This window comes from Zootoca vivipara, chromosome 14 (genome assembly GCF_965207765.1).
Source record: "Zootoca vivipara chromosome 14, rZooViv2.hap1.1, whole genome shotgun sequence".
Lineage (NCBI taxonomy): Eukaryota > Metazoa > Chordata > Lepidosauria > Squamata > Lacertidae > Zootoca > Zootoca vivipara.
The window spans coordinates 38,930,204-38,953,340 of NC_142597.1; the positions used below are offsets into that span (position 1 = coordinate 38,930,204).

The 23,137-nt window shown below is 41.9% G+C and overlaps 1 protein-coding gene across 23 annotated transcripts in view; it reads left to right on the plus strand.

Annotated features, from left to right (window-relative positions):
- MSI2 (musashi RNA binding protein 2) overlaps window positions 1–19,519 on the plus strand; it is a 396,739-nt gene extending 377,220 nt beyond the window's left edge. For 10 of the 23 annotated variants that reach the window (XM_035139771.3, XM_088657836.1, XM_088657831.1 and 7 more), the window contains 3 exons: window positions 11,095–11,303; window positions 13,827–13,904; window positions 19,128–19,519. In XM_035139771.3, coding sequence (XP_034995662.1) covers window positions 11,095–11,303; window positions 13,827–13,868 — 251 coding nt within the window. In that variant the 3' untranslated portion in view covers window positions 13,869–13,904; window positions 19,128–19,519. The remainder of the gene's footprint in view (window positions 1–11,094; window positions 11,304–13,826; window positions 13,905–19,127) is intronic. The other 13 variants (XM_088657830.1, XM_088657839.1, XM_088657844.1 and 10 more) reach the window with 2 other exon arrangements.
- Window positions 19,520–23,137: the final 3,618 nt, after the last annotated feature.

The window sequence follows — 23,137 nt, forward strand, 5'->3', positions numbered from 1 at the left end:
GCCACACAAGCACTCCTTAAGGCAGCCTTCCCCAACCTGGTGCCCTCCATATGTTTTTGACTACAGCTCCCATCAGCCCCAGTCAGCACAGTCATGGGGCCTGCGGCTGATGGGAGCCGTAGTCAAAAACATATGGAGGGCACCAAATTGGGGAAGGTGCTTTAATATTTCACCATTTGGGCTCCTCACTTTCCTTCCAAAACATGCAGTAAGCAGAAGAGTAGATTCCCCTTTGTCTCAGGAGAGAAAGTCCTGTTTCCCATTTGCATATGTTAATTCATCATATAATGAATTGAAAATTGACCAGCATTGAGGCACAACTAAAGCTGTTTTAGATACAATAGTTTAAAATCAGCAAGTAGGAATACTCAAGCCAGGATCAAAACAAATGGTGGGACTAGTTTGACTGGTATTTTGAATAGCTCAGTTGATTAGAGCTTGGTGCTGATAATGCCAAGGTCACAGTTTGATCCCCATACAGGAAAGTTGCATATTCCTGCACTGAAGGGGGTTGGACTATATGATCCCCAGAGTCCCTTCCAACTCTAAAATTCTATGATTCTAAGTGTGCATGCAAAAGTGCTTTGAACAGGATCTACAACTTGAAAAAGTTGTGGTGAGGGAACTCTAAGGATCATTGCAGAACAGCCAGAATGTACATGCAGGTAGCATTTTATGTTTAAAGGTATTTAATGGCATTATGTCCTGGTGAGCCATCAGGTATAATTCTGCCTGTATTCTTTTCATTATATCACCACAAATCACTTTATCCTGCAGATTAAGAAAAAACTCACTTTTTGGATTAAAAACACACATATGCACAGGCCCCGCTGTCATAATGCTCTACAGTATATCTGAAATCTGTGTTACCCGAACACAACAAACCTTACTATACAAGTGGCTGATTCAGATATCTGAACAGCCAAAGTTTGCCCACTTCCTTACTCATTTGTGTTTTGCTAGTCTGCAACAGCCATTTTCAGTGGAAACCACAGAGGGAGGGTGAGATATCAGACAAATCAGAAAGCAGGAAAGATTGGACAAATCCGTTATTCCTTCTTTGGCTTTACTGATTGGCTGCAGGCAGAAAGCATGCATCAGACATGTTCCCACAGGAAATAATGGATATAATCAGCTCGTTATGTGAATGCTCACCAGACAAAATATTTTCTGGGAACACATTCTGTTTGGAAGGCGAGTCCTGTGTGTACATGTTACATTGCACATTGTTTTACCAAAGAGATCCTACAGAATATATAATGCTTAAAATCTATAGGTAGGAATGTATAGGTTATCAAAAACTTTAGGGTGCAGAAATGTGTGAATTTTTAACACATATATTGAAACAGTTATATCCCTAATGAAGTTTGGAAATGAAGACCTCAGAGAATGAAGGAGATGAGATCCAGCAGAGAAAAGCGGGGGTGGGGTTTATATTAAATGCCACATTCCGTAGCAAGGACCTTTTTAAAAATGTTTTTAAAACGTTTGATGATATGTTATGTTTAAAGCGTTGGAAGCCACCCAGAGTGGCTGGGGCAATCCAGCCAGATGGGCAGGGTATAAATAATAACATTAGTAGTAGCATGAGCCCACTCCCTTCCCAGCCAAATTTGATACTGCAGTGAACCGTCATATGTCTCAATCTTGCTTCATACCCACCTAACTTCCTTCTGACTGGGAAGAAAAGAAAAGGAGGGATTAGAACTTGGACTCAATATGGTGAGGAAGAACAGAGTGAGTTTTCTTGGTGCCAGTGCTTTTCTTCTAGAAAAAAAGGTGTCAGTAGTACTGCATAGCCTTGAGTACTCCCAGAAAAAAGCTCTTGTCTTGGCATCAGTGCTGCCTTCTGTACTCCCCAAAGCTCTCCACCACTGAGCTCTTTTACTTATTTGCCCTTTGGGTGATAAATTTCCCATTTTTGAAAACCAGGGCTCAGTGTGTTACAATGTTGGATAAAGACTGGGGACCCCGGTTCCACTTGCCCCCAACTGAGCCATGGGCCTCACCTTAGGCCAGTCACTACCTCAGGCTATGCTGCCTTACAGGGGTAGAAATGAGACAGGATGATACATGCCACCTCCAGCTCCTTGGAGAAAACACGAGTTACAGATATTTTTATAGATACATAAAAAAGAGCTTACAGTAAAAAAGATGGAGCAGGGGTGTCACAGCGTTGCTTTACTGACTGTCTCCTGAGCACCTTTTAGTACTCCCTGAAATAATAGGGTAGTCACCAGCTCATCCAGAATCTGCTGGATGTTTTTCCTAGCTTGCTTAAACAAACCTATTAAGTGAGTGGTCTCTGTTTTCCCTGCAATGTGGAAGGTGGTATCCCAGGTGAATCTTAGATTTCTACAAGCTAAATCTCTTGGCATTTCTTAGGGCTACTCTACCTGCTATTTGTTTTAGGTGTACATCTAAAAATGTAATGTGCGAGTGCAGCAAACACATGTACTATTCAGGTACGGTGATTGACTGTGGTCTGTAGTTGAAAGCTCACAGTGCCAGGCTCAGGTTTGTCTTGGTTTAATGTGTGAAATGGCCTTAAATGATTATGGGAATAGTTCTCTCTTTATGGCAACTCCCCCCCCCCAATCTTCTTTTCTCTGGGTTCAGCAAGAAAGCTATCCCTTCAAATTCTCCTCTTCGCTTACATCTTAAAACATTCCATTTCTGCTTTGATCCTCTCAATCCTATTTCCCCACCACCACCTCTTGTTTTAAATTATGGTAGCCCAACTGGACAAAATTGGTCATCGGAGACCCGATGCTGTTGTTTTCCATTGCTTGGATACATCGCTTTCTCTAATGTGCCCCCCAAGGGGCTGCGTTTTAGGTTGGAGGGCTTTTTCCCCTAGTTCGCTTTTGAACAATGCATTATTGCTGACTCACACTCATCTTGTTCTCTCTATTAAGCAGCCGGAGGAACTGAGTCTGCGACGTGAAGTGCATGATTGCGAGTCCATGTCATTATTTTTAGCTCCTAATTGAATGTGAACTTGCTGGACCTCTGTGTGTAATCTAGGTTAATGGGCACACAATGTGGCATTAGAGCTTCCCACACTCATTCCTGTTTGTGGCCCAGTTCTGTTTTCTGAAGGGGAAGGTGGGAAACAGACTTTTACTACTTTATTAGTTTCTCACCAGAGACTCATTTGGGAGCTGCAGGCTGGTGTTGACAGGAAGGTTAGATCCACTGTCCAATAAACCTGGAGATTACAGCTGCTTTTACCACTATATTCCCCCTCCCATTGCAGTCATCAACCTGCATGACCCCAATTTAAAAAGAGCCCAAAATAGTAATCCATCACTTTTTGTTTGTGCATTTTTGTTTTTACTTGTTTCAAAAATATTGCTTTGCCCTGTACTTCATAAAACTTCATGACCGCGAAATGGATTTGACTTATTCCAGAGCTTTTCAGTGCAGAGATCATGTTTTCATCTCAAGTTGAATGGCAAGGATGTTACCGCTCAAATTGCTCATTTGCACAAGATACTGGGCAACCTGAAAATTAAGAGGACGAAGAGAACACATTGTGTAATGGCCATCCATCTGTAGAAGAGTATTGCTTTTTATTCTTTCCTGCCTCCCACCCCAGACTGCTCCATGCAGCATCTTTTGCCCAGCATTGAAAATAGAACCCGTAAACGAAACTCATAAGGGTCAACTTTAGGGATGGAATTTTCTGAAAATCACAGTGTTGTTTATCCACACACATTTTTTTTCCTCATTCCAGCCTCAATCCTGAAGGGAAGTAGGTTATTTTTTACTGGTTCTGCTTAAACTACAGATAGTTGCCACATATTATATGCATAATTATATGTATAATATTAAACACATATTACATACAAATACATTCCAGCTTTCCCAAGGTAATAGATGCATACAACAAGGCATGAATAAAAATTATATATAGTGTTTAATATTTATAAAATTACACTAGCATAGCATCAGAGAACACACCAACTTGCTTTTCCATCCTCCCTCCCATTCCTTTTCCCTCATGTGAAGCCTTTTTTCAGATTGCGAGATGTTTTTTTGTAAGCTGCTCAGAGCCTTTTTGGTTAAAGGGATGAATATAAATACAAAATGTATAAATGCTTTGTAAATGAATAATGTAGTGGCAAGAGGAAACCAATCCCTGGCTCCAGAACTGGGGAGCCAACACCAGATCTAAGGCCAATCTAGCAAGGGTGTCCTCCTCAGGCAGGGAGTTGTTTGGAAATCACCCAGACAGTATTGGTGAAGACAAAGGACAAAAAGAAATCTTTGTCCACCACTCAGGGGAAAAAGAGCTGAGATGTCTGTTTAAAGAAACATGGTCTTCTCACTCCAAGACCAGCTCTCCCTGCAAGTTGCACACCTAGAGACCCCAAGCCCAGGTAGCCACAGCCCTGAAAACACCAACCCCAAGCCTGGACCAGTTAATCCATGCAGTGCCAGTAAGCCTTCATTCTCGTGACCAGGTAGGCTGCCAGGGTGTGGTGACGGGAAAGCTGCTACGATGCTCTGACATCTGGCAAGAATCTTCCAGTGGTAGAAGCAGAGTGAGAAGGCTGCACACTGGAATTCCAAGCGATCCCAAGGGACACGTTTGTGCAGTCCCAGTCCTCAAAAGAACCCCCCCCCCAAGACACCTAAAGACTCCAGGCAGTCAGCGTCTTCAGATCAAGGCCATTGCACCCGTTTCTCACAGGGATTCTCTTTCGCATCTCTCTTTGTTCCCCCACCCCCGGGTTTCAAAACTCCTTAATTTTATTTTCAGTGTTCTTCTGAACAAAACAGCAGCAGGTTCCCACTTTTTGTTGTCCAGTCTAAATAAATAAGAGTGTTTGAGCTAAAAAAATTACACCCTGCAAGTTATACATTCTCTCTGGCACTTCAAATAGGTTTTAAGCTTTTAGATTTGGCATGTTCTCTGATTTTCCCATCACCTCCCATGCTTATTTAAGATTTGTTTCTGAAATACATTATCAGAAGACTACTCCCTTCCTTTTTGATATTTCACGTCTAACTCCCAGTATTTTTTAAGTCTTACAAGGATGCTTGTATTGGAGAAGTATATTACAGCAATATATTCTGATTAAAAGCCAGTCTCTGCAAGGTGCTTTTTCTCTGTGGCAGTTCCAAGACCTGTCTTCTCTAATGTGTTGGGTCTACTGCAGGCTGCCAGCTCTGTAACAGCTTTTCCAAACGCTCCTCAGAAGTTTTTGCAACTCGCTGTTTTGTAGGTCATGAACAAAAAAGGAGCCGAGACATCTTCTACTCTTCTAATAGTGTATTTGCAAGATAATGTCCCAGTGGGCGTGCTTTTTATGCTTTGCATTTCTCCTGTAGTAAATTCTGCGATCACAGCGAACTATCAAAATGATGTTCAAACAATGGGAAATTACCCTTGACTTTGTATAGTCAACTGTCTTTGTTCAGACTTCACAAGCAAATCCTGAATGTACAAACAATATCATTCGTGTGTGTGTGTGTGTGTGTGTGTGTGTGTGTGTGTGTGTTTAACAATTGTGAAAGGATACATTTCAACATGTTCTGGTGAATTCAGTTGGTTGGTTGCAAGGCTGCTTGGAGGGGGCAAGTGTCCCTGAAGGCGTGGGGTCACTGCGGGGGCTTGCTCCTGTTCCCTAAGCTCCTGCAGTCTAAAACAATTGGGCCCAAAATTGTTGGGCAGAGTGTTGGGCAGTACACTGAGAAAAAAGTCCCCAACCTCTGGAATCTGATACGTTTGCTCACACTTTTTTGCAAATTGTCTGTTTTGCAGTTGCTGTTCCCATAAATAAGGACATCCCCCCCCCCTATCGATATCTTCCAGAATTCCCCTAGCAGAGTGAGCTTATTTGGCTCTTTCCACTAGCACAGCAGAGACCAGTTAAATGCTCTCCCTAGGTATGAGTGCAGACTGTGTATGTCATTTTGAAGAAGGAAAAAATACTGCTCCAAGCAACTTGGACTTGTGTGCAGTTATGCATCCTCTGTTGGTGTGCAATCAGTTGAGGCTAAACTGTTGACATGGCCCCATGGGCTTGGTGCACTGTATTCAGGCCCACCCCGAGGAAGGGAGGGTGATGCAACACCCCCTTTCCCCCAAGTAGGGTTGAACATTTGACTGATCGGAGAAGATTTGGTGAACTGTCACATAACAGTCAAGAATTTTTAAAGCATCAACTTTTATGATGACAACAAAAGCTATAATCATTAGATCACTTATAGGGAAACAATGCTGCTATTATTATTATTATTATTATTATTATTATTATTATTATTATCTAATTTTGCTAGGATACCTGGCAAGGCATCTATAAATGCAAACAATTCACAGGTCCTAAAATCTTTTGGTCCCAGGCAGGGTTCCTATGAACTTTAAGAACTTTTTGAGAGTGGAAACAGAGATCTAATATTTGGATTCCCCCTTCCTGCTGTGGAAACTCTGGCGGCCTTTGCACTACCACAACATTGCAGCTCGGACATCACTAGGGCTGAGAAGGTGTTGACCTGGGGAAGGCTTGGATCTAAAGCCTTCCCAGTCCTCTGACACACTCCAAACTGAAGATTAAACCGCAACAATGGAAACAATGCTAGGGGAATAATTTAAATCAGAGGTTTTCAACCTTGTTGAGCCCACGGCTCCCTTAACCAACTACAGTGGTACCTCTACTTACGAATGACTCGACTTATGAATGTTTCTACTTACGAATGGAGCTCCGTCCGCCATCTTGGATGCTGTTTAGATAGGATTTTTTCTACTTACGAATTTTTAGATAGGGTTGCTTCGACTTACGAATTTCTTCTCCCAATGAATTCCTATGGGATTTGACTTACATTTTTTTTTTTACTTACGAATGTGCATTCGGAACGCATTAAATTCGTAAGTAGAGGTACCACTGTACATTCTTTCTGTGGCATGCCTTTGGGCTGCGGAATCCAGTTATCTCACCCCCTGCCTGCAGAGTTGGCAGCCCCTCATCCTGAGCAGCTGATGCCACCACCCCTGGTCTCTGAGCTGCCCACCACCCCAAAGAGAGGGGCCTCCTAGAGGCACCATTCACCTGCAGAGTTTATAGCCAGGGCTGCTGCAATAAACAGCTGTGCAAGCCTTTGGGAGGCAGAGACATGAGAGGGAATCAGAGAGAAGGAACCAACATTCCAAGGCACCCCAGGGAGCAACAGCACCCTGGTTGAAAACCACTGATGTAAACAAATGTTTAAAACCCTAGCCAAGGACATAGGCGAGCAAGAGTGAACCTGCACCCTCATTCCTTCCCTGCTGGCAAGAGCCCAATAGGTTGTTGGATGAGGTATATAAGCTGCCTTTGGCCCCCACCACCCTCCCCTCCTCAGTTTTAGGATTTCAGCCTTGGTATTCTATTTGGATTGTATCCCAGAACTGGGGGGTGAGCCTGCAGTTACAAAACTGCATGAACATTAAAACAGAAAGATAGCAAAGTACAGTACAGTACAGTTAAAAAGCCAAAGGTCCCTTTTTAAATGCAATAGTGCTAGGTAAGCAGTGTTCCCTCCAACAGCAGCTGTTTTCTTCTTTTCCTCCACCATCATCATTATGGAATCTTCACCACTATGGGGAAAGAGAGTAAGAAGCCATTGTTCCTATCGTTGCTAAGAAAGGAAGCATCATAAAATAAAACAAGCGTTCCTGGAATATTTATTCAAGCAGTTGAGACAAAAACAGTCCTTGAAACCTCCTACTTTGCAGTAAATCTTGGCATATTTTACAGTATTGGACCACCATTAAAGAATAGATGGTTAGGCTGCCAAATCTGACAGATGAGTTGACTGGTGTGTCAATCCTCCCTCAGCGCTTTGGGCCCCCACAGATAGGCTCACTTATACCTGAGTGGAGATGGAGAGGCTTGTCTTTTATCTACTGATAATGTTGCCTGTGTTTAGCTTTGCATCTGTTTTTCAGAATTGCACTCATTTTGGTATCTAGCCATGAATCCTGAGCCAGCAGGAAACGCACAAAAAGGGAGCAATGGAAATAGCCATTGGGCAACCAGGAACACAGAAGAGGTCAGGGAGCCATCTTGCACAAGGCAGGACCATCAGTTTCCTCTTCCCAAACACACAGCAGCTCCTTTGGTGCACAATCCTGAGACAACTAAAAAATATTATATCCCTTCAAAGCCCCTGTGCTTCTTTGTAAGCACATTGAAATAAGGAGATCCCTTTGCTATCTGGGCAGCTCCCCAGCAAGGGCCTCTACATCAGAGGTGGATTTAGTGCAGAGGCGGATTTAGTTACAGGGAATCAGGCAGAGGGCCTTCTCGGTAGTGGCACCCGCCCTGTGGAATGCCCTCCCACCAGATGTCAAAGAGAAAAACAACTACCAGACTCTTAGAGGACATCTGAAGGCATCCCTGTTTTGGGAAGCTTTTAATGTTTAATAATTTTTTGTATTTTAATACTTCTGTTGGAAGCCTCCCAGAGTGGCTGGGGAAATCCAGCCAGATGGGCGGGGTATAAGTAATATATTATTATTATTATTATTATTATTATTATTATTATTATTAACTATGCCAGGTAAGCATTTACTGGGCTTTGGGAAGGAGGTAGGAGCGCTCTGGGACCCTGCCAGAGCCCTCTTACCTCCTTCTCAAAGCCCAGCATAAGCCGGCACCACTGGCCTATCACCAAGGCCTGCCCATGTCTGCGTTGTGGCCATTTTGAACTTCCCTTGGATGCACCCATCCTGCCAAGACGCCTCACCTTATCAGAACAGCCACCTCTAGCTCACACTAAGGCAGCCTCCATCTGGCGTGATTTAAAGCCACTTCCATGTGGAGGCTCTGCATCACTCACTTCAGAAGCCTAAGCATTTATTTGCCTGGGTAACGGAGGCTTTCTGGTGAGCTGTCAGCAAGGCCTGTATCCACCTTACTGAACTGGAAAAGAAAAGTCTGCTCTAGCAAGTTAATAAAGGGCCTCTGAATATCTCAGCTGGATGTTTTTCTCCATGAGTGAGAACGCCAAATGTTAGCTTGACATTTAATCTTTAATATTTTTTTAAGTACTTTGTTTTGCCATTTCAGTCCAGCACAATGCAGTTACTTTCCTAGACCTTTCTACCCAACCTTAGTGCTGATTGTGGTCACCTATCCCTCTGCCAGACACTAGGGATAACTGCTTCATGGATTCTCTCCATGCACACAGACCCCATTTTATCTCTACCAGGTTAATACTTAAAATATTTTGCTATGGGAGGGGCTGCACATTTAGAGCTGGCCTTTACTTTAGGACTTTGCAGAGTTGTGTTGCTCAAGATGTACCAAATTTGTTGTTGTTTTTTCAATTTATCCATTTTTAAGTATGGGTGTTCGTTAAGAGGTAGAAAGATTCCCTTTTGATGTGTGAGGCTTTGGGGAAAGCCCCTCTTTTCCAGGAAACGTTGTGGAGTTTTCTGTAAATAGACAAACAGCTGTTTTCCTCAAAAGTGTGGAATCTAGCAAGATGCAGAAAGAAAACTAATGTGAAATGCCCAGGGGCATGTTACTCCCAGATAGTATTTTTCTCTCAGCTTGGGAAAGGGGAGGCAGGATTCCCAACTATATACCTCCAGGCAACGTGGCATTTTGACCTCTGGGGAAACTTACAAGCTTGCATCTTTGGTGGGCTGAAAGATTCAAAGTTATGGTAAAGGCTTTGCAACCTCCCATTTCACTCTGCCCAGATGTATAGAGGGAATGGTGCTCTGTAGTTTGTTGTCAGAGAGGGCAGGCCCTGTGTCTTTTTTGCTATTTAATCCTGTTTCTTTCTCTCTTTTTTTTAAAGAATTTTTCAGATACTTCCACCAATTATTTTACATATCAAACATCTCTAGGCATTGCAAATAGACCAATAACAGCAAATGTTTATTTAATAACAGCGTTCCTGGAACATCATTTTCTGGGTTTGCATTATAGTCTGAGCTATTTGAGAGCATCTTGTTCAGTATAATTAAGCAATAGATTTTGAAAGGTCAAGAATGATCAGCTCAAGAAATAGCACTGCTTGCCTTGATATAGTCATGAAGGAAGGTGGATGGTCTCAAAGCATAAAGCTGGCAGTTCTCTCTCTTTGTAGCATACTACTTATGGTTGGGTCCTCCTCCTCCTCCTCCTCCTCCTCCTCCTCCTCCTCCTCCTCCTCCTCCTCCTCCACTAAATCTGCTAATTTCACTTTTTCTACCAAATAGTTGTCCAAAAGAGCTGTATCCTGCTTTCAGCTAAAGGAGTTTACTTCCTTATTACTATTTACATTTTTTCCCTCCCTCCTTCCCTCTCTCGAAATAATTAAGATTATAGGATTGTTTCTGCTTCTAGCTACTCATTTCTTTGTGCATTCTGGTAGTGCCCAAATAATAGTTTTGGAGATGGAGACAGACACTTATGGTACTATTATAAATTAGGAGAGGAGGAAAGGGAAACCAACCCTCCTCTGGTACCTAAAACACCCCAAATGTTCCATTGCATATCATTTTTTTGTTTGTTTGTTTGTTTGTTTGTTTGTTTTAAAGAAAAGCATTTCAAACCTCCCAATCTTCATGTACCTCGAGAGCTAAAAAGTGGGTGGGTGGACAGGACATATATTTCATCTGAAAGTTTTCAGTGGATCCAAAAAACGGTTTTCTTTCTTTGCTTATCAACATTTAATATCAATATTAACACAATGTGTAGTCTAAAACTAGTTCCTTTGTAGTTTGCATGGGATGTGAATGCTGTCTCGACGTGCCCAGATCTAGAAAACTCGTTTTACTACTGCATGAGCATCAAATCAGATGTCGAAAAATATATATTTTTGTGATAATTTGGTGAAACTGAGCACCTACCGTCTCTGGTTGCAGTAGTGTGTTGAATGGTTTTTTTCCCCTTCTCTCTTTATACATATTTCTAGATATTTGGAGCTCCAAGCTTCTTAGTAGTATGGGCTGACTATTATTGAGTATTTGCTCTCCTATCGCATGGCCTTGGTTAAGTGTTAGAAGTTGGACCTAGGCTGTTTTCTTTTCTTTTTTTAGTGTTTGGCTTTGTAATAACTGTGCATGCTCGGCTTCTGGCCTCATACCCAGCTTTATTCTCTGCACACCAGTCTTGAATAGCTACAGTGCTCAACCGAATTTTGGCGCACCCGCTTCCCCGGCAGGCTCCAACCCAGCCCGGCCTGGAGGATTCCCAGGGGCGAACAGCCCGGGTCCTGTTGCAGACCTCTACGGTACAGCCAGTCAAGACTCCGGTGTTGGTAACTACATAAGTGCTGCCAGCCCCCAGCCTGGCTCCGGCTTTGGGCATGGAATTGCTGTAAGTAGTCCTCTTTGTTTCCCCGTTTCTCCTCCTAGCGTGTCCTGGGCTCTGAAATGAGCAGAGTTCGTCCCTCCCACTGCTGTCAGGGTAGGCTCTTGTTAGAGAAGCTACTACTCTTCTAAATAGGCCTTCAAAGCCACACAAAGCCAGGACTCCTACCTGTCACGTGTATTAGAAGCTAAATTGAATCTATTTGTGTGGCTCTGCCTTTGCCCCGGCATCCTCTATGGATTCCATATATCTGAAGCTTCACTTTCTTTTGATTGTAACAGCAAACCGTTACACTTCCCTTGCAAGGTACAATAAAACTTCATTCAGCCAGGTCACATATTCAGATCTTTTGCCAGGTACTGGACTTGCATTGTGCTCGTTATTCCAGATAAACGTCAGCTGCTGAGAGGTGTCCATTTGACAGAAGTTGTACTGTGTATTTATTTCTGTAAAGGAAGGGGGTGGATTTCCTCTGATCCATCACAGCACACCAAGTGTCTTTTTTATTTTAGCAATGTGTGTGCGCTTCTGTTTAAGGAAACCTGTTAAGTTTTTTTTCATAGCAATCTTACCCAGGTGAGAAATCTCACTTTAGTGCTCCCACCCAAGCAGCTGAAAGTTAAAAAATGCCACACTCCTACAAAAACAGGAGTGCTTAATTTCCAAAGGTGTGCTTAAGTTTTTTTCTGGCTATAAGCCACCCCCCACCCACAAAAAATGGTTACATGAGCTAATTTTAAGACCCTAAAGTACAAGTAGATCTCCACTTACACATAACATTCCGGCTATTGTACCTGTAAGGAAAGTTGTGCAAAGGCAGAATGATCCCCAGAACAACTCTGCACAACAATTCCTCCCTGTCTAAAATCGTCACTGAGTGGGCCTCCCCCCACCCCACTCACTTTGCTTATCGGGCTCTGGAAGGCCCTGGAGGGCTCCCATGAGATCTCACAGGAGCCGTTGCATAACCTCGGACGACCCTCCTGGGGTTTTTCCCTGATCTCCCAACCCTCCGTATTTTAATTTTTTTCTGTGGTCTGGAATCACGTATGTAAAACCAGTGTAAGATGAGATCTACCTGTACTCCTCCAAGCAACTTCCATATCCCAAAAGTTATATTATAAAGGTTGATAACACTGCTCATGCTCCCAAGAACCTGGGAGCAGCTCCTTGTACCCTAACCCTTTGTCAAATGTAGATGTATGAATATGCATAGGAGCAATTTGCAGGAACACTCCTATAACCTTAAAACAGGAAGCAAGGAATGGCCTGTATCATGCATTAAAATTTAGCTGGGCTAGAAATGAAGTACTGATATAATAACACTTAGCATGGGAAGTTGCCTTGCTCTGCACCTTACCAGATACCCATGAGTGAATGGATTCACATCACCAGAACAGGGGCTTCTTTCTGTGCCGTTTTTATCTAATCCGTTTTTGGAAGGTGGAAAATGTTGTATAGTTTGTGGGTGGAGGAATGGTAATGTGAATCCAATTTATAAGGAACTGAAGTTGTTGCTTTAAATCTGTTCATCTGCAAAAATGTTAGCAAGTTTTTAACGTATTTTTTTCTCAAGCGAATACAATATGTTTTAGAATTAATGTGGTGTGATTATTAATTTGGAAGCGGAAAATTACTAATTTTCGAGTGGAAATTTTGCTCAACAAATTTGCATGCAAGTCCGTCCCCCGTCCCCAAATCTCAATTCTACTGTGTTCAATTGTGTGTGTTAGCATGAATGTCTGGTGCTATTTAGTGGCCAGTTAACCAAATTATTTTAAGCCAAACGGATTATTCCTGTCCATTTTCTTGTATCTGTAGATATATCCTAGTTAACCCAAAGTGCAGACAAAGTTCCAAAAGTGTTTTACTGCGTTAAAAAAGTTTAACACCCGGACATATATGGTTTTTGTTTTAATTCCATTCCCCTTGTAATGTCAGCTGGGTAACTTGCAAAATCCCATTGGATCAGCTGTACAGTGAAATACAGATTATTATTCTGTTAAGACCTACATCAATCTAAACTGCCATCTATCACCACTTTGCAACACCCCTCATTTCCATTTTTCGCCTAAAGAAAGAAAAGATCCGGTTGTTCTTGAAAACGTGTGCGCTGTTGACCTTTTGCAGCAGCCTGGCTTCCAAAGAATAATACAGCACTCAGCATTGTGCTTTGTCTGCACTAATGTGGCCTTTTAAAATTATTTTGTGTGTGCCTGCACACAGCTGGCTCTTTAATTTTACGTTCAATAACATTCTACAGAAAGTAGCTGCCTTTTTAATACCTTTCACACCATCCATTTACTAACAGCAGCTTAAGAAATTTACTTTTCAGGTGTGATCTTGGAAAAATATCCCTAGAATTGAATCCACAGAGATGTTAGCAGGACTAGATTGCAGCTTTTCTAAATATTCATGCTGGCACCACACACACTTGAGACTTTTGATAAATCCATGCAAAAAATAAATAAAAATCACAATCTCTTCCCATGTATCACACTGATGACATTAACAATTGTACAATTTTAGGGGCCTTTGATTGCAACGGCTTTTACAAATGGATACCATTGAAACGTTACACAGGGTTGGTTGCCATCTCACTTGGAGGTATTCCAGTATATAGCATTTATATTTTCAACTATGTCCCTTATATTTTGTCCTTTTTTTACACTTTTCTTTCTTCCTGTCTTTAAATCCTTTTTCCCTTGTAAGATTATTATCATCATCATCATCATTATTATTATTATTATTATTCAGTTTTCTGGGATGGAAAGTGGAAAGGGATCCTGAGCAAATTTTGTTAAGTGTGTTTACATTTATTTCATTTTTATGCAAACAATTTGATTATTCAAATACAAAGAGTTGTTGAGGAATCCTCAACCTTCTGTGAGCATTTTTTTAATAAGTACCATTAATGTGGACTAGAGACTTGTGGAAAAAGCAGCATTCAACAGTGCAATGCTTTATTGCTTCAAATCCACCACTAAGTACTACATCAAATGCTGTAGCACAATAAGGACTGTTAGTACTTTTGGAACAGCTACCTCAAATTAAAACTATCCACCTACTAATGTCCTATCTGGATCCCTGCCTGTTTCCTACCCTTCAACTGACCACCCCAGTGTGGGGTCTTTGCATATCGAATTAAAATTTTCGCTCTAAAGAGTAAAAACAACTCCTAGAAAACAGTCCATGACCAGCTTATATACATATATATCTAAATGTGGTAAATGCTTTATTTTGCTGCTAATTGCATGCCTTCTAAATTCCAAATCAATGCATGGAATTAAAATAATGATTGCTGAAATTAGGAGAATTTGGCATGATGCTTGTGAAAGGCTTTATGAATGTCAGAGGGGTGAATAAGTATATGGTGGTGTGGTTTTAAGTGACCCAAAGTTTTTCGACCATGAACAAATCAATTTTTTAAAAGGTTCTCAAGGATGCTAAGGCATTTGAGTTGCATCTGTTCCACATACAGCCTTGCAAAACACATAATAATGCTCCATGATTCTCATCAGGCAGCATGCTCTGCATCACTTAATGAAGGCTGAGTTGCTCCTTCCTACCCAGAGTGTGATTTGAGGGCATGCGATAAATATTTGCCCACCTTCAATCCTGGGGAGCTGCTGCCTGAGGTGGATGCACCAATGGTCTCACTCAGTATAAGGCAATTACATATGTTTCAATGGAGTGTGATCTCAGTGATTGGCAGTGAGATACAACAAAAAGAAAACCAGGACACCATTCTAGATGAATCAGGATTTCAAACTGGTGCCATTAACGGTTGCTTGCTTGTTATGTTAAAGGTAGGTAGCCGTGTTGGTCTGGGTCGAAGTAAAATAAAAAAATTCCTTCAGTAGCACCTTAAAGACCAACTAAGTTTTTATTTTGGTATGAGCTTTCGTGTGCATGGTATCTGAAGAAGTGTGCATGCACACGAAAGCTCATACCAAAATAAAAACTTAGTTGGTCTTTAAGGTGCTACTGAAGGAATTTTTTTATTTTGTTATGTTAAAGTTACTAATAGCAACCAGGGTCAAATGCAGTCTTGCTACTCACAGAAAAAAACACTACACGAGCAGTTTAAAATGGTGTTCTGGTGCTAACAAATGTTAACCAGGTAACCATACACGGCATTAATTCACCCAGTACCCACATGAGTGCTGTAACCACCATTAACAAGGCAATAAGCAGTGGCTGAAATAAGCCCATTTCAAATGAAGAGCATTTCTGTAAGGTAGGTAGATCAGAGATGAGGCAGAGGTACTAGCATAGCTCAGTTCATGGCAGAGCTAAGATATGAACCAGGATCTACCGAATCATAGCTTCCTCTCCGACCTGTGTTTTTCACGTCTGCTCCTAAACACCCAAGACCACGGAGCAGGAAAGAAGCTTGGGGATCAGAAGCTCAGAGGTCCCAGTCTGTGCTACCTCCATCCACTGCAGCTGCCTTGTCTGACAGCTTCCCATAAGCCTATTGGAAAAGCCAAGCTACTCAAGAGGTTTCCAGAGACAGGCCTTGCTTGAAACAGACCCAGAGCCTTATAGCCGAGTGGGCACAAACTGGCAAAAACACACTCTAGTTTTGCCCTTCAGTGCACCCCCACCCCCACCTCCATCAAAGAGCACAGCTTCACCTTCATACTTGGTTTTGAAGTCCTGTGAAGAGGGCCTGTTTGTTTCAGAAAAAGGAAGACTTTACATCAACTATTGGCATGCTTTTTCATCCAAGTTGTTTGCCAACCACATCTCTTGCTTTTCTAAAAAAAATGTGTAAATGAAGTTCCCCCACAGGTTCCTGGAGAGCAGGCATGTGTCTGGGATGGCTCCTCCCTCTGGCTGGATCCAATTATGGCCCCAATTAGATGAGACTACCCAGGGGAAGAGGGACGCGGAGCCTAGTGGTTGCCGATCAGAAGGGCAGCAGTTCGAATCCCCGCGACGGGGTGAGCTCCCGTTGCTCGGTCCCAGCTCCTGCCAACCTAGCAGTTCAAAAGCATGTCAAAGTGCAAGCAGATAAATAGGTACCGCTCCGACGGGAAGGTAAATGGCATTTCCGTGCGCTGCTCTGGTCCGCCAGAAGTGGCTTTGTCATGCTGGCCACATGACCTGGAAGCTGTGCGCCGGCTCCCTCGGCCAGTAATGCGAGATGAGCGCCGCAACCCCAGAGTCATCCACGACTGGACCTAATGGTCAGGGGTCCCTTTACCGTTACCTTTACCCAGGGGAAGGGAACATCCTTCTTACCAGACCACCCTGCCTCATGAGCTGGATGGTTGGGATCAACTTGAGCTTCTAGCTTGTCTTCTGTATTTCCTCCTTCTGTGCTTTTCTCTCTCTCCCTGCCTCCCCTTTCACTCCCCATCTGCTGTTAGAAACTGGGGGCATTTGGGAGGCAGTTCCTGCAGCACAGGAGGTTTATGGTTCACACTGGCACAATTGCACAGAAGAGGTGGCAGAGAGAGGGGGGGGGCCCAAGTGGGACAGTGGAGAAGATTGTGCCCATATGGCTGAGAGGGTTGGCACAATCGCTCACCACAGCAAGCAGGCATCATGAGATTCACTGAGGTGATGGAGAAGCCTGCAGAGCCCATTTGGATCTCTCCCCACCCGCACCTCAGCCTTGGCTGGCATCAACAGCCAAACACTATGCCCCGCAGCAGGGCAAAGTCAATCTCAAAGGGAAACGTGTTGTAGGAACCAGAGGTCTCTGAAGCAGGTGAACAGAAGAGCCCTCCAAGCCACGTCCAAGGAAAGCTAAAGACCTGGACTACAAGTGAACTGTCAGTGGAGGGCTTCAAGTCCTCCCAATACTGAGCTTGTCTGGGGAAAAGGAATTCTCAAACGTTTTACAGGGGTACTGGTCAGAGAGATGCAGGCTGCCTCCTCACCAGCAACAGGCCCTTCTCTACCATTGCAGTCCCCCTGTCCAGACTGGAAAGGGGTAAATATGTACCTAAGCCCCATTGAAGGAAGAATGGTGCACTAAGTCAGCATTCCTTCTGCCCTCTTCCTCTTCTCCCTCCTCTTTCCTATTCTCCATCTTCTGGACACAAGTGGTCCATCTTAGTGGCGCATTCCATAAGGCTTGGAACCAGCAAGGCCAGCCTGTTCAAGAATGCATACAGCAGGAAGTTAGAATGCCTAGGGCAGAGGCTCTCTGAGTCTGAAGGCTCCCTCTCTTGAGAGGTCAAAGCAAGGAGGCTCCTGGAACTGCCGTAAGAAGCCAAAAGCTGCCTTTCCAGACCAGCAGCACTGCATGGCCATGACTTGACTCTCCTTATTCAAGAGTTATGAAAAGCTGAAGGGGCATACCAGGAAAACATAAACCATCACACAAACTGTTCAATAAGTGACACTACTTCCCTTGCCTAAGGTGATGGGAAAGCTGAATGCACCAGCAGTAGATTCCCCCAGGAATCCATGATAAACATGCAGAGGCAGCACTCGGCAGTGATTTGGAAGGGGATGCATTTGTTGTGGGTGGAGGAGCTGGCCAACAGGGATGATGTCTCCAAAGCCCATAAGGATGGTATGAAGAAAAACTCTTTTGGGGCTACACGCAGTAGGAGGAGCCATCCCAGACACATGACTTCCTTCCAAGAGCCCCAAGAAAACAGAGGTTCTTCTCACTCACAAGTAACTCCAACCTATAAATTTTTTAAAGGGTTTGTCCTGAACTCTGATTTTGAGGACCTTGTGGCTCCACAGCGCACAGCCTTAAAAAGAAGACAACACTTGGAACATAGGAAGGTGCCTTATACTGTGTCAGACACATTGGACCATACAACTCAGTGCTATCTACACTGGTTGGCAGCAGTTTTTCAGGGTTTCAGACGGGGTCTCTCCCAGCTTTACCTGGAGATGTCAGAAGTTGAACCTGAGACCTTCTGCATACAAAGCATGTGTTCTGCCACTGAGCTATGGCCCTAGGACCATGTTATTGTCAATATTAACATCCCTGGCACTTAACATAACCCTGATTTTTTTGCATGGACCTAGAAGCAGAGAGTCCTTGTTTGCAGCGTTAGCTCCCTGCCTGTTTCTGTTTTACGGGTAATTCATATTATGTGTAAGTTACCATCTTAGCTCCCCTTGTAGGTCAGTTGCCTAAGAGTCTCAATCACCCCAGTTCCTCTTTCCCTATCACATTTCTCAGCAGATGGGTGCAGTTACCACATGAATAATAGACTCTATGTGTATGCTGTGGTGGCACTAGAAAGCTGGAGAATTTGATATTAGCCACCGAAATCAGATTCCCTAAGAATTTCAGCTTTTTTAAAAAAAGAGAGAGAAAAGGTTAAATTCTAACCTTGTACCTGGAAGCAGCACCTGGTAACATATCAGAAGTTGGGTGGGGGGAGGCTAAATCTGCTTTCCACCAGTCAAGGGAGGGGACTCATCCACGCCAAATAGCTCTCTGTGAATCACAGAATAAGGAGGCATATGACATAATTGCATAGTGTATGCAAGCGTCAGATTTCCACTTTCCCTGTTTCTGAACTTGAGCTAATGTGGTGCAGCATTTTGATATTCTTAACATACAGTTGGTTACACACAGCTCTTGGATATCAACATGCATAAGTCCCTTGCCCTTTAACACAAACGTATGGTGGCCTGTTGGGAAACAAATGACATCCCAGGTACACCACATACAACGTGTGACCATAAAATCCTTAAAAAGGCCCCTAGAATGATTAACATGTCTATGAAGTGTTGGCTATAATTGTTGTTGTTTTTATCTATTCTCTCTCTCTCTCTCTCTCTCTCTCTCTCTCTCTCTCTCTCTCTCTCTCTCTCTCTCCTTTTCACAAAAACGCACTGTAGAATATATCTGGATGTCCAGGCAAGACAGGGCGAAGTTTCTGAATGGTTCCATGTTTAGGTGATACATCATCAATCAGACTTTGAGCATTGCATCATCACCAATAACCCACACAAACTGGAGGTGGCAGTCAGCGGACTTGGGTTGTCCACAATCTCTATCATCTCACAAACCTGCTGTACTATATAGAACAACAGCTTTTTAAAGAAAAGAATATGTGTATATATATATAATCCATTTTGTTCATTTTATTATTTTTCTTGATGTTTTTTCCCCTTTGAAATCTATTTTAATCACTCTTTTGTAGTATTTTGACATAGGCTTGTAGTCACGTAGACATACTACTTTGTGTATTTAGAAAAAGCCTAACCATAATATAACTGTTTATATATTACGAGGGTTTTTTTTCTTTGCTTTGCTTTTTAATAACCTCCCAACCCTTTATTTTGTTTTATGTACTTTCGTCGCTTAAAAGAAGCTGAAGTGGTAACACGATTCTCAGTTGACTGGTACCAATTCTGAAGCTAAAAAAACTTTTTTCAGGTGGAATTTAGCACACACTGAATTTAGAATTAGAGCAAGCAAGACAAGTGAGCAGACATATTCTATTTATGCTGTATAGGGAATGGGAGGCTGGCTCAGTAACAAGATCTCTAGCAGTTCTTTGTATTAGTTAACCTAATTATATCTATTTTCGGCAATAAGGCAAGGACTACAAAGTTTTTTGTGCGTCCTTTTTCTATAAGTGCATTTTTTTGTTGTTGAAAAAGAGGCGATATAAGGTTTTTTGAAATTGTGATTTCTGAAAAATAATAATACTGTAAATACAATTCCATTAACTTACATATAAACTATTAAAAAAGAGAAATGCATAATATTTTTGTGATGGAGTCAGACTAAGGCAGTTTCTGTACTGAACGGAAGAAAAAGACAAAGATTAGGGGCCCCCGATCTGCTGGAAGCTTTTATTCCGCAAGTGCTTTGACGTGGACAGAAGAGGCACAAGGGCAGGGAACTGCCCTTCTTGGCTCTCATTCATCTCTCCAGCACATGGAACGGCAAAGCTCCCAGTGGGTTGCACCCTAACATTTTTAAACGTTTGAGATCAACTGCCAGAGCTGGCCCATAGCAGTTAGATCAACACTGTTTAGCTTGCTCTGTAGGTGTTAGACCTTATAACTGTACTAGCGTCATACCAGCATATTAACTAGACATCTGTGCACAGCTTATAAAGTAACAGTCTAGTTACGTTTTTAAGTTAAGAAGAAGAATAAAAACTGCGTTTTCCCAAGATTGAAAAAGCTACAAATATAATATTTAAGACGGTATTTAAAAATTCAAGCACACTTTTTTTAAACCATTCTTTAGATCACCTGACTGACTGTCCATCCATTTCAGCCACCCTGACGCCTTCTATAGCTCTCTGGCCAAGCGCGTCCACTTGGAAGCTCCCACGCTGTGGGCAGGGGGGCAGATTAAGCCTGCATCTTCTCACCTCATCCATTCTTTCCTATATTAACAAATTAGGGAAAGCAAAGTTGTTGTTTTTTTTAAAAAAAGAGAAAATATTGTTCTGAATACCTCAGTGCTACAAGTTTATCACCCTAGACGCAAGAGAAGATTTAATTTATTGTAGATGAAAACAGATTTGAAAAAAAATGTATAAAAAACATCATTGCACTGTGACTGGTAGGGAAAAACTGACAATTTCCAATTTGCACATGTTTAATGTTTGGCTGTTATATATATGGTCCTCTGCTGGAGAGGAGTCTTATGAAGGATATTTTTTAATTTAATTTTTTAAATATGGGTCAAATAGGCCAGCAACAGCAACTCGAAGTACAACACAGTAGGTGATATTACAAGCATAACTATAGTGTGGATATATTCTTTTTTTTAACATTAATATTGACAAGGTTTATTAATATTTTTTTAAATTGTTACGTTTATAAATTTGGTACTCTAGGTACAGCCAGAATAAGACACTGAATGCGACATTTGTTAAGAGAAAAAAAAGCTGCTGCGCTCCTATTTTTGTAAAACTTTACTAACAAGTAGGCTAACATAGTTGTTTAATAGACAAGTTAGAGCAAAGCATCTTTGAACACTCACCGAGGCACCATAATGCTAACCGTAAGGAGGGGGGAGGGTCTTGTTTTTAAACAACAAAAAACATGGGTTTCTTTGTTGTTGGTTTTGGGTTTTTGTTTTTTGTTTTGTTGGTTGGTTGATTGTGTAATGTCTTTGGTTGTATTATTATTATTTTCTTATTTCAAAACAACCAGGTTTAAAAGCCAGAATGCTGGACGCTTTTTAAAATTGAGACTTGATCAAGTAGTACACTAAATAATAATAATACTATTAATAATAATAAAGAAAGAAAAGTAATTAACTGCAAACCAAATTCCCTGAGAGTCAAGTGTGTTTTTAAAAAAAAGTCAGGGAATTTTTATTATTATTACTCTTTAATCAATGTAGATGACATCAGAATACCACCTATCAGGGACAACTTCTCTGAAGGCTCCTTTCAAATGATGTAGAGTTCTCCCTCCCAGGAGCTCTGCACAGCTCCCATTCATTTCAATGGAGCTTTCCTGTGAGGAGTTCCCGGGAGCGTGTGCCTGTACTGTATACTACCATGTGTTCCTCCTCGTCATTCATTCCCTGTCACCTCATAGCAGATTATTTGATCATTGTTGTATGTTAATAATGTATAAAAATGACTATCTTGTAAGAGTGCTGTCCTGATGCTAGTGTAGTGAAAACCCCTAACCCCTTCTCTTTTCTTCTCTTTCTTCCTCTTCTAGTACATATTGGTAGTTGTATTGTAATTAAGGTTAAATACTTAGATGTAGTTATTCAGATTTAGGACCAGTAAGGATAGAACTTTCTCTTATTTAAGACAAAACAAAATGCTAATAATTTTGGGCAGGTGTTTTTTTAAAAAAAACTTACATTTTCTTTTTGTGTTTTTTTTTTCTTTCTGCTGATCTCATGCGGTTTCAACTAACCAAAGGTCTCACAATGTTAAAAAAAAGAAGAAGGAAAAAAATGCTAGCAAAACTGCTGCGGCATTTTATAGATTCCCCCACCCTTTGGCTTTTATAAAGAGGGTGTGCCATACTACCTTAAATGCTAACGCTAGATATGCAAAACTGGATTTTTTTAATTTATTTTTAAAAAATAAAAAGAGGGAGGCATGGTATAATAAAATGATTTTACTAAGAGAAAAATATTTTTTTAAAAAAGAATGCTCAGAAGAAAAAAATTGATAACCTGTGTGAATATGTTTTAGATGTTTCTATACCTTTTGAAAAGCCCCAGCGGCCCATAGCACAACTTGTGTGGAACCTGGTATGTTTCTGAAGTGGCTTCCTAGGCTAAGGTTCATTTTAGTTCCCTCACTCATCAAGAACTCTGTTCCAAAGGATTTGGGTTTGTTTGTTTGTTTTTAAAAACAATTTTAGCACAGAAGGCTCAGCTGCATCTTTATTTTAGTCAAGGGGAGCAGGCAAAAAGCCACATCTTCAGCATCTCATCATTTTGTTCCAAACTTCCCCTTCCAAACAATGCCTTGGAGTTAGCAAAAACCAAAATGTAGGATCAGAATGGTGTAAACAGGGATTGAAAAGCACCACTCAAGTACTGTGGTGGATTCTTTACACACCTCCATGGAGAAAGCATTGGAAAATGCTGCTTTGTGCCTCAAGTTAAAAGTTAATTTTTAAAACAATCTTGTGAAAACCAGAGACCAGGAAACTCTATGAGAAATTCTCTGCTTGTTTCCGTGGCATTTGGATGTCAAAATTGATCTAAAATTTGGAAAGAGCTTGGCATGAAATCCTGGCATACTTTTCTTTTTTGCTACTGACTTGAACAGAGGGCCAGAATTTCTCTCACGGGATACTGGGAGTTTTTAATTCACATTGCCTGTTTCTCCTCCCACCAAAGGTGGGGAGGGGAAAACAAAACACACACCATCCAATCTTAACTTGATTAAAATGAAGAGCAA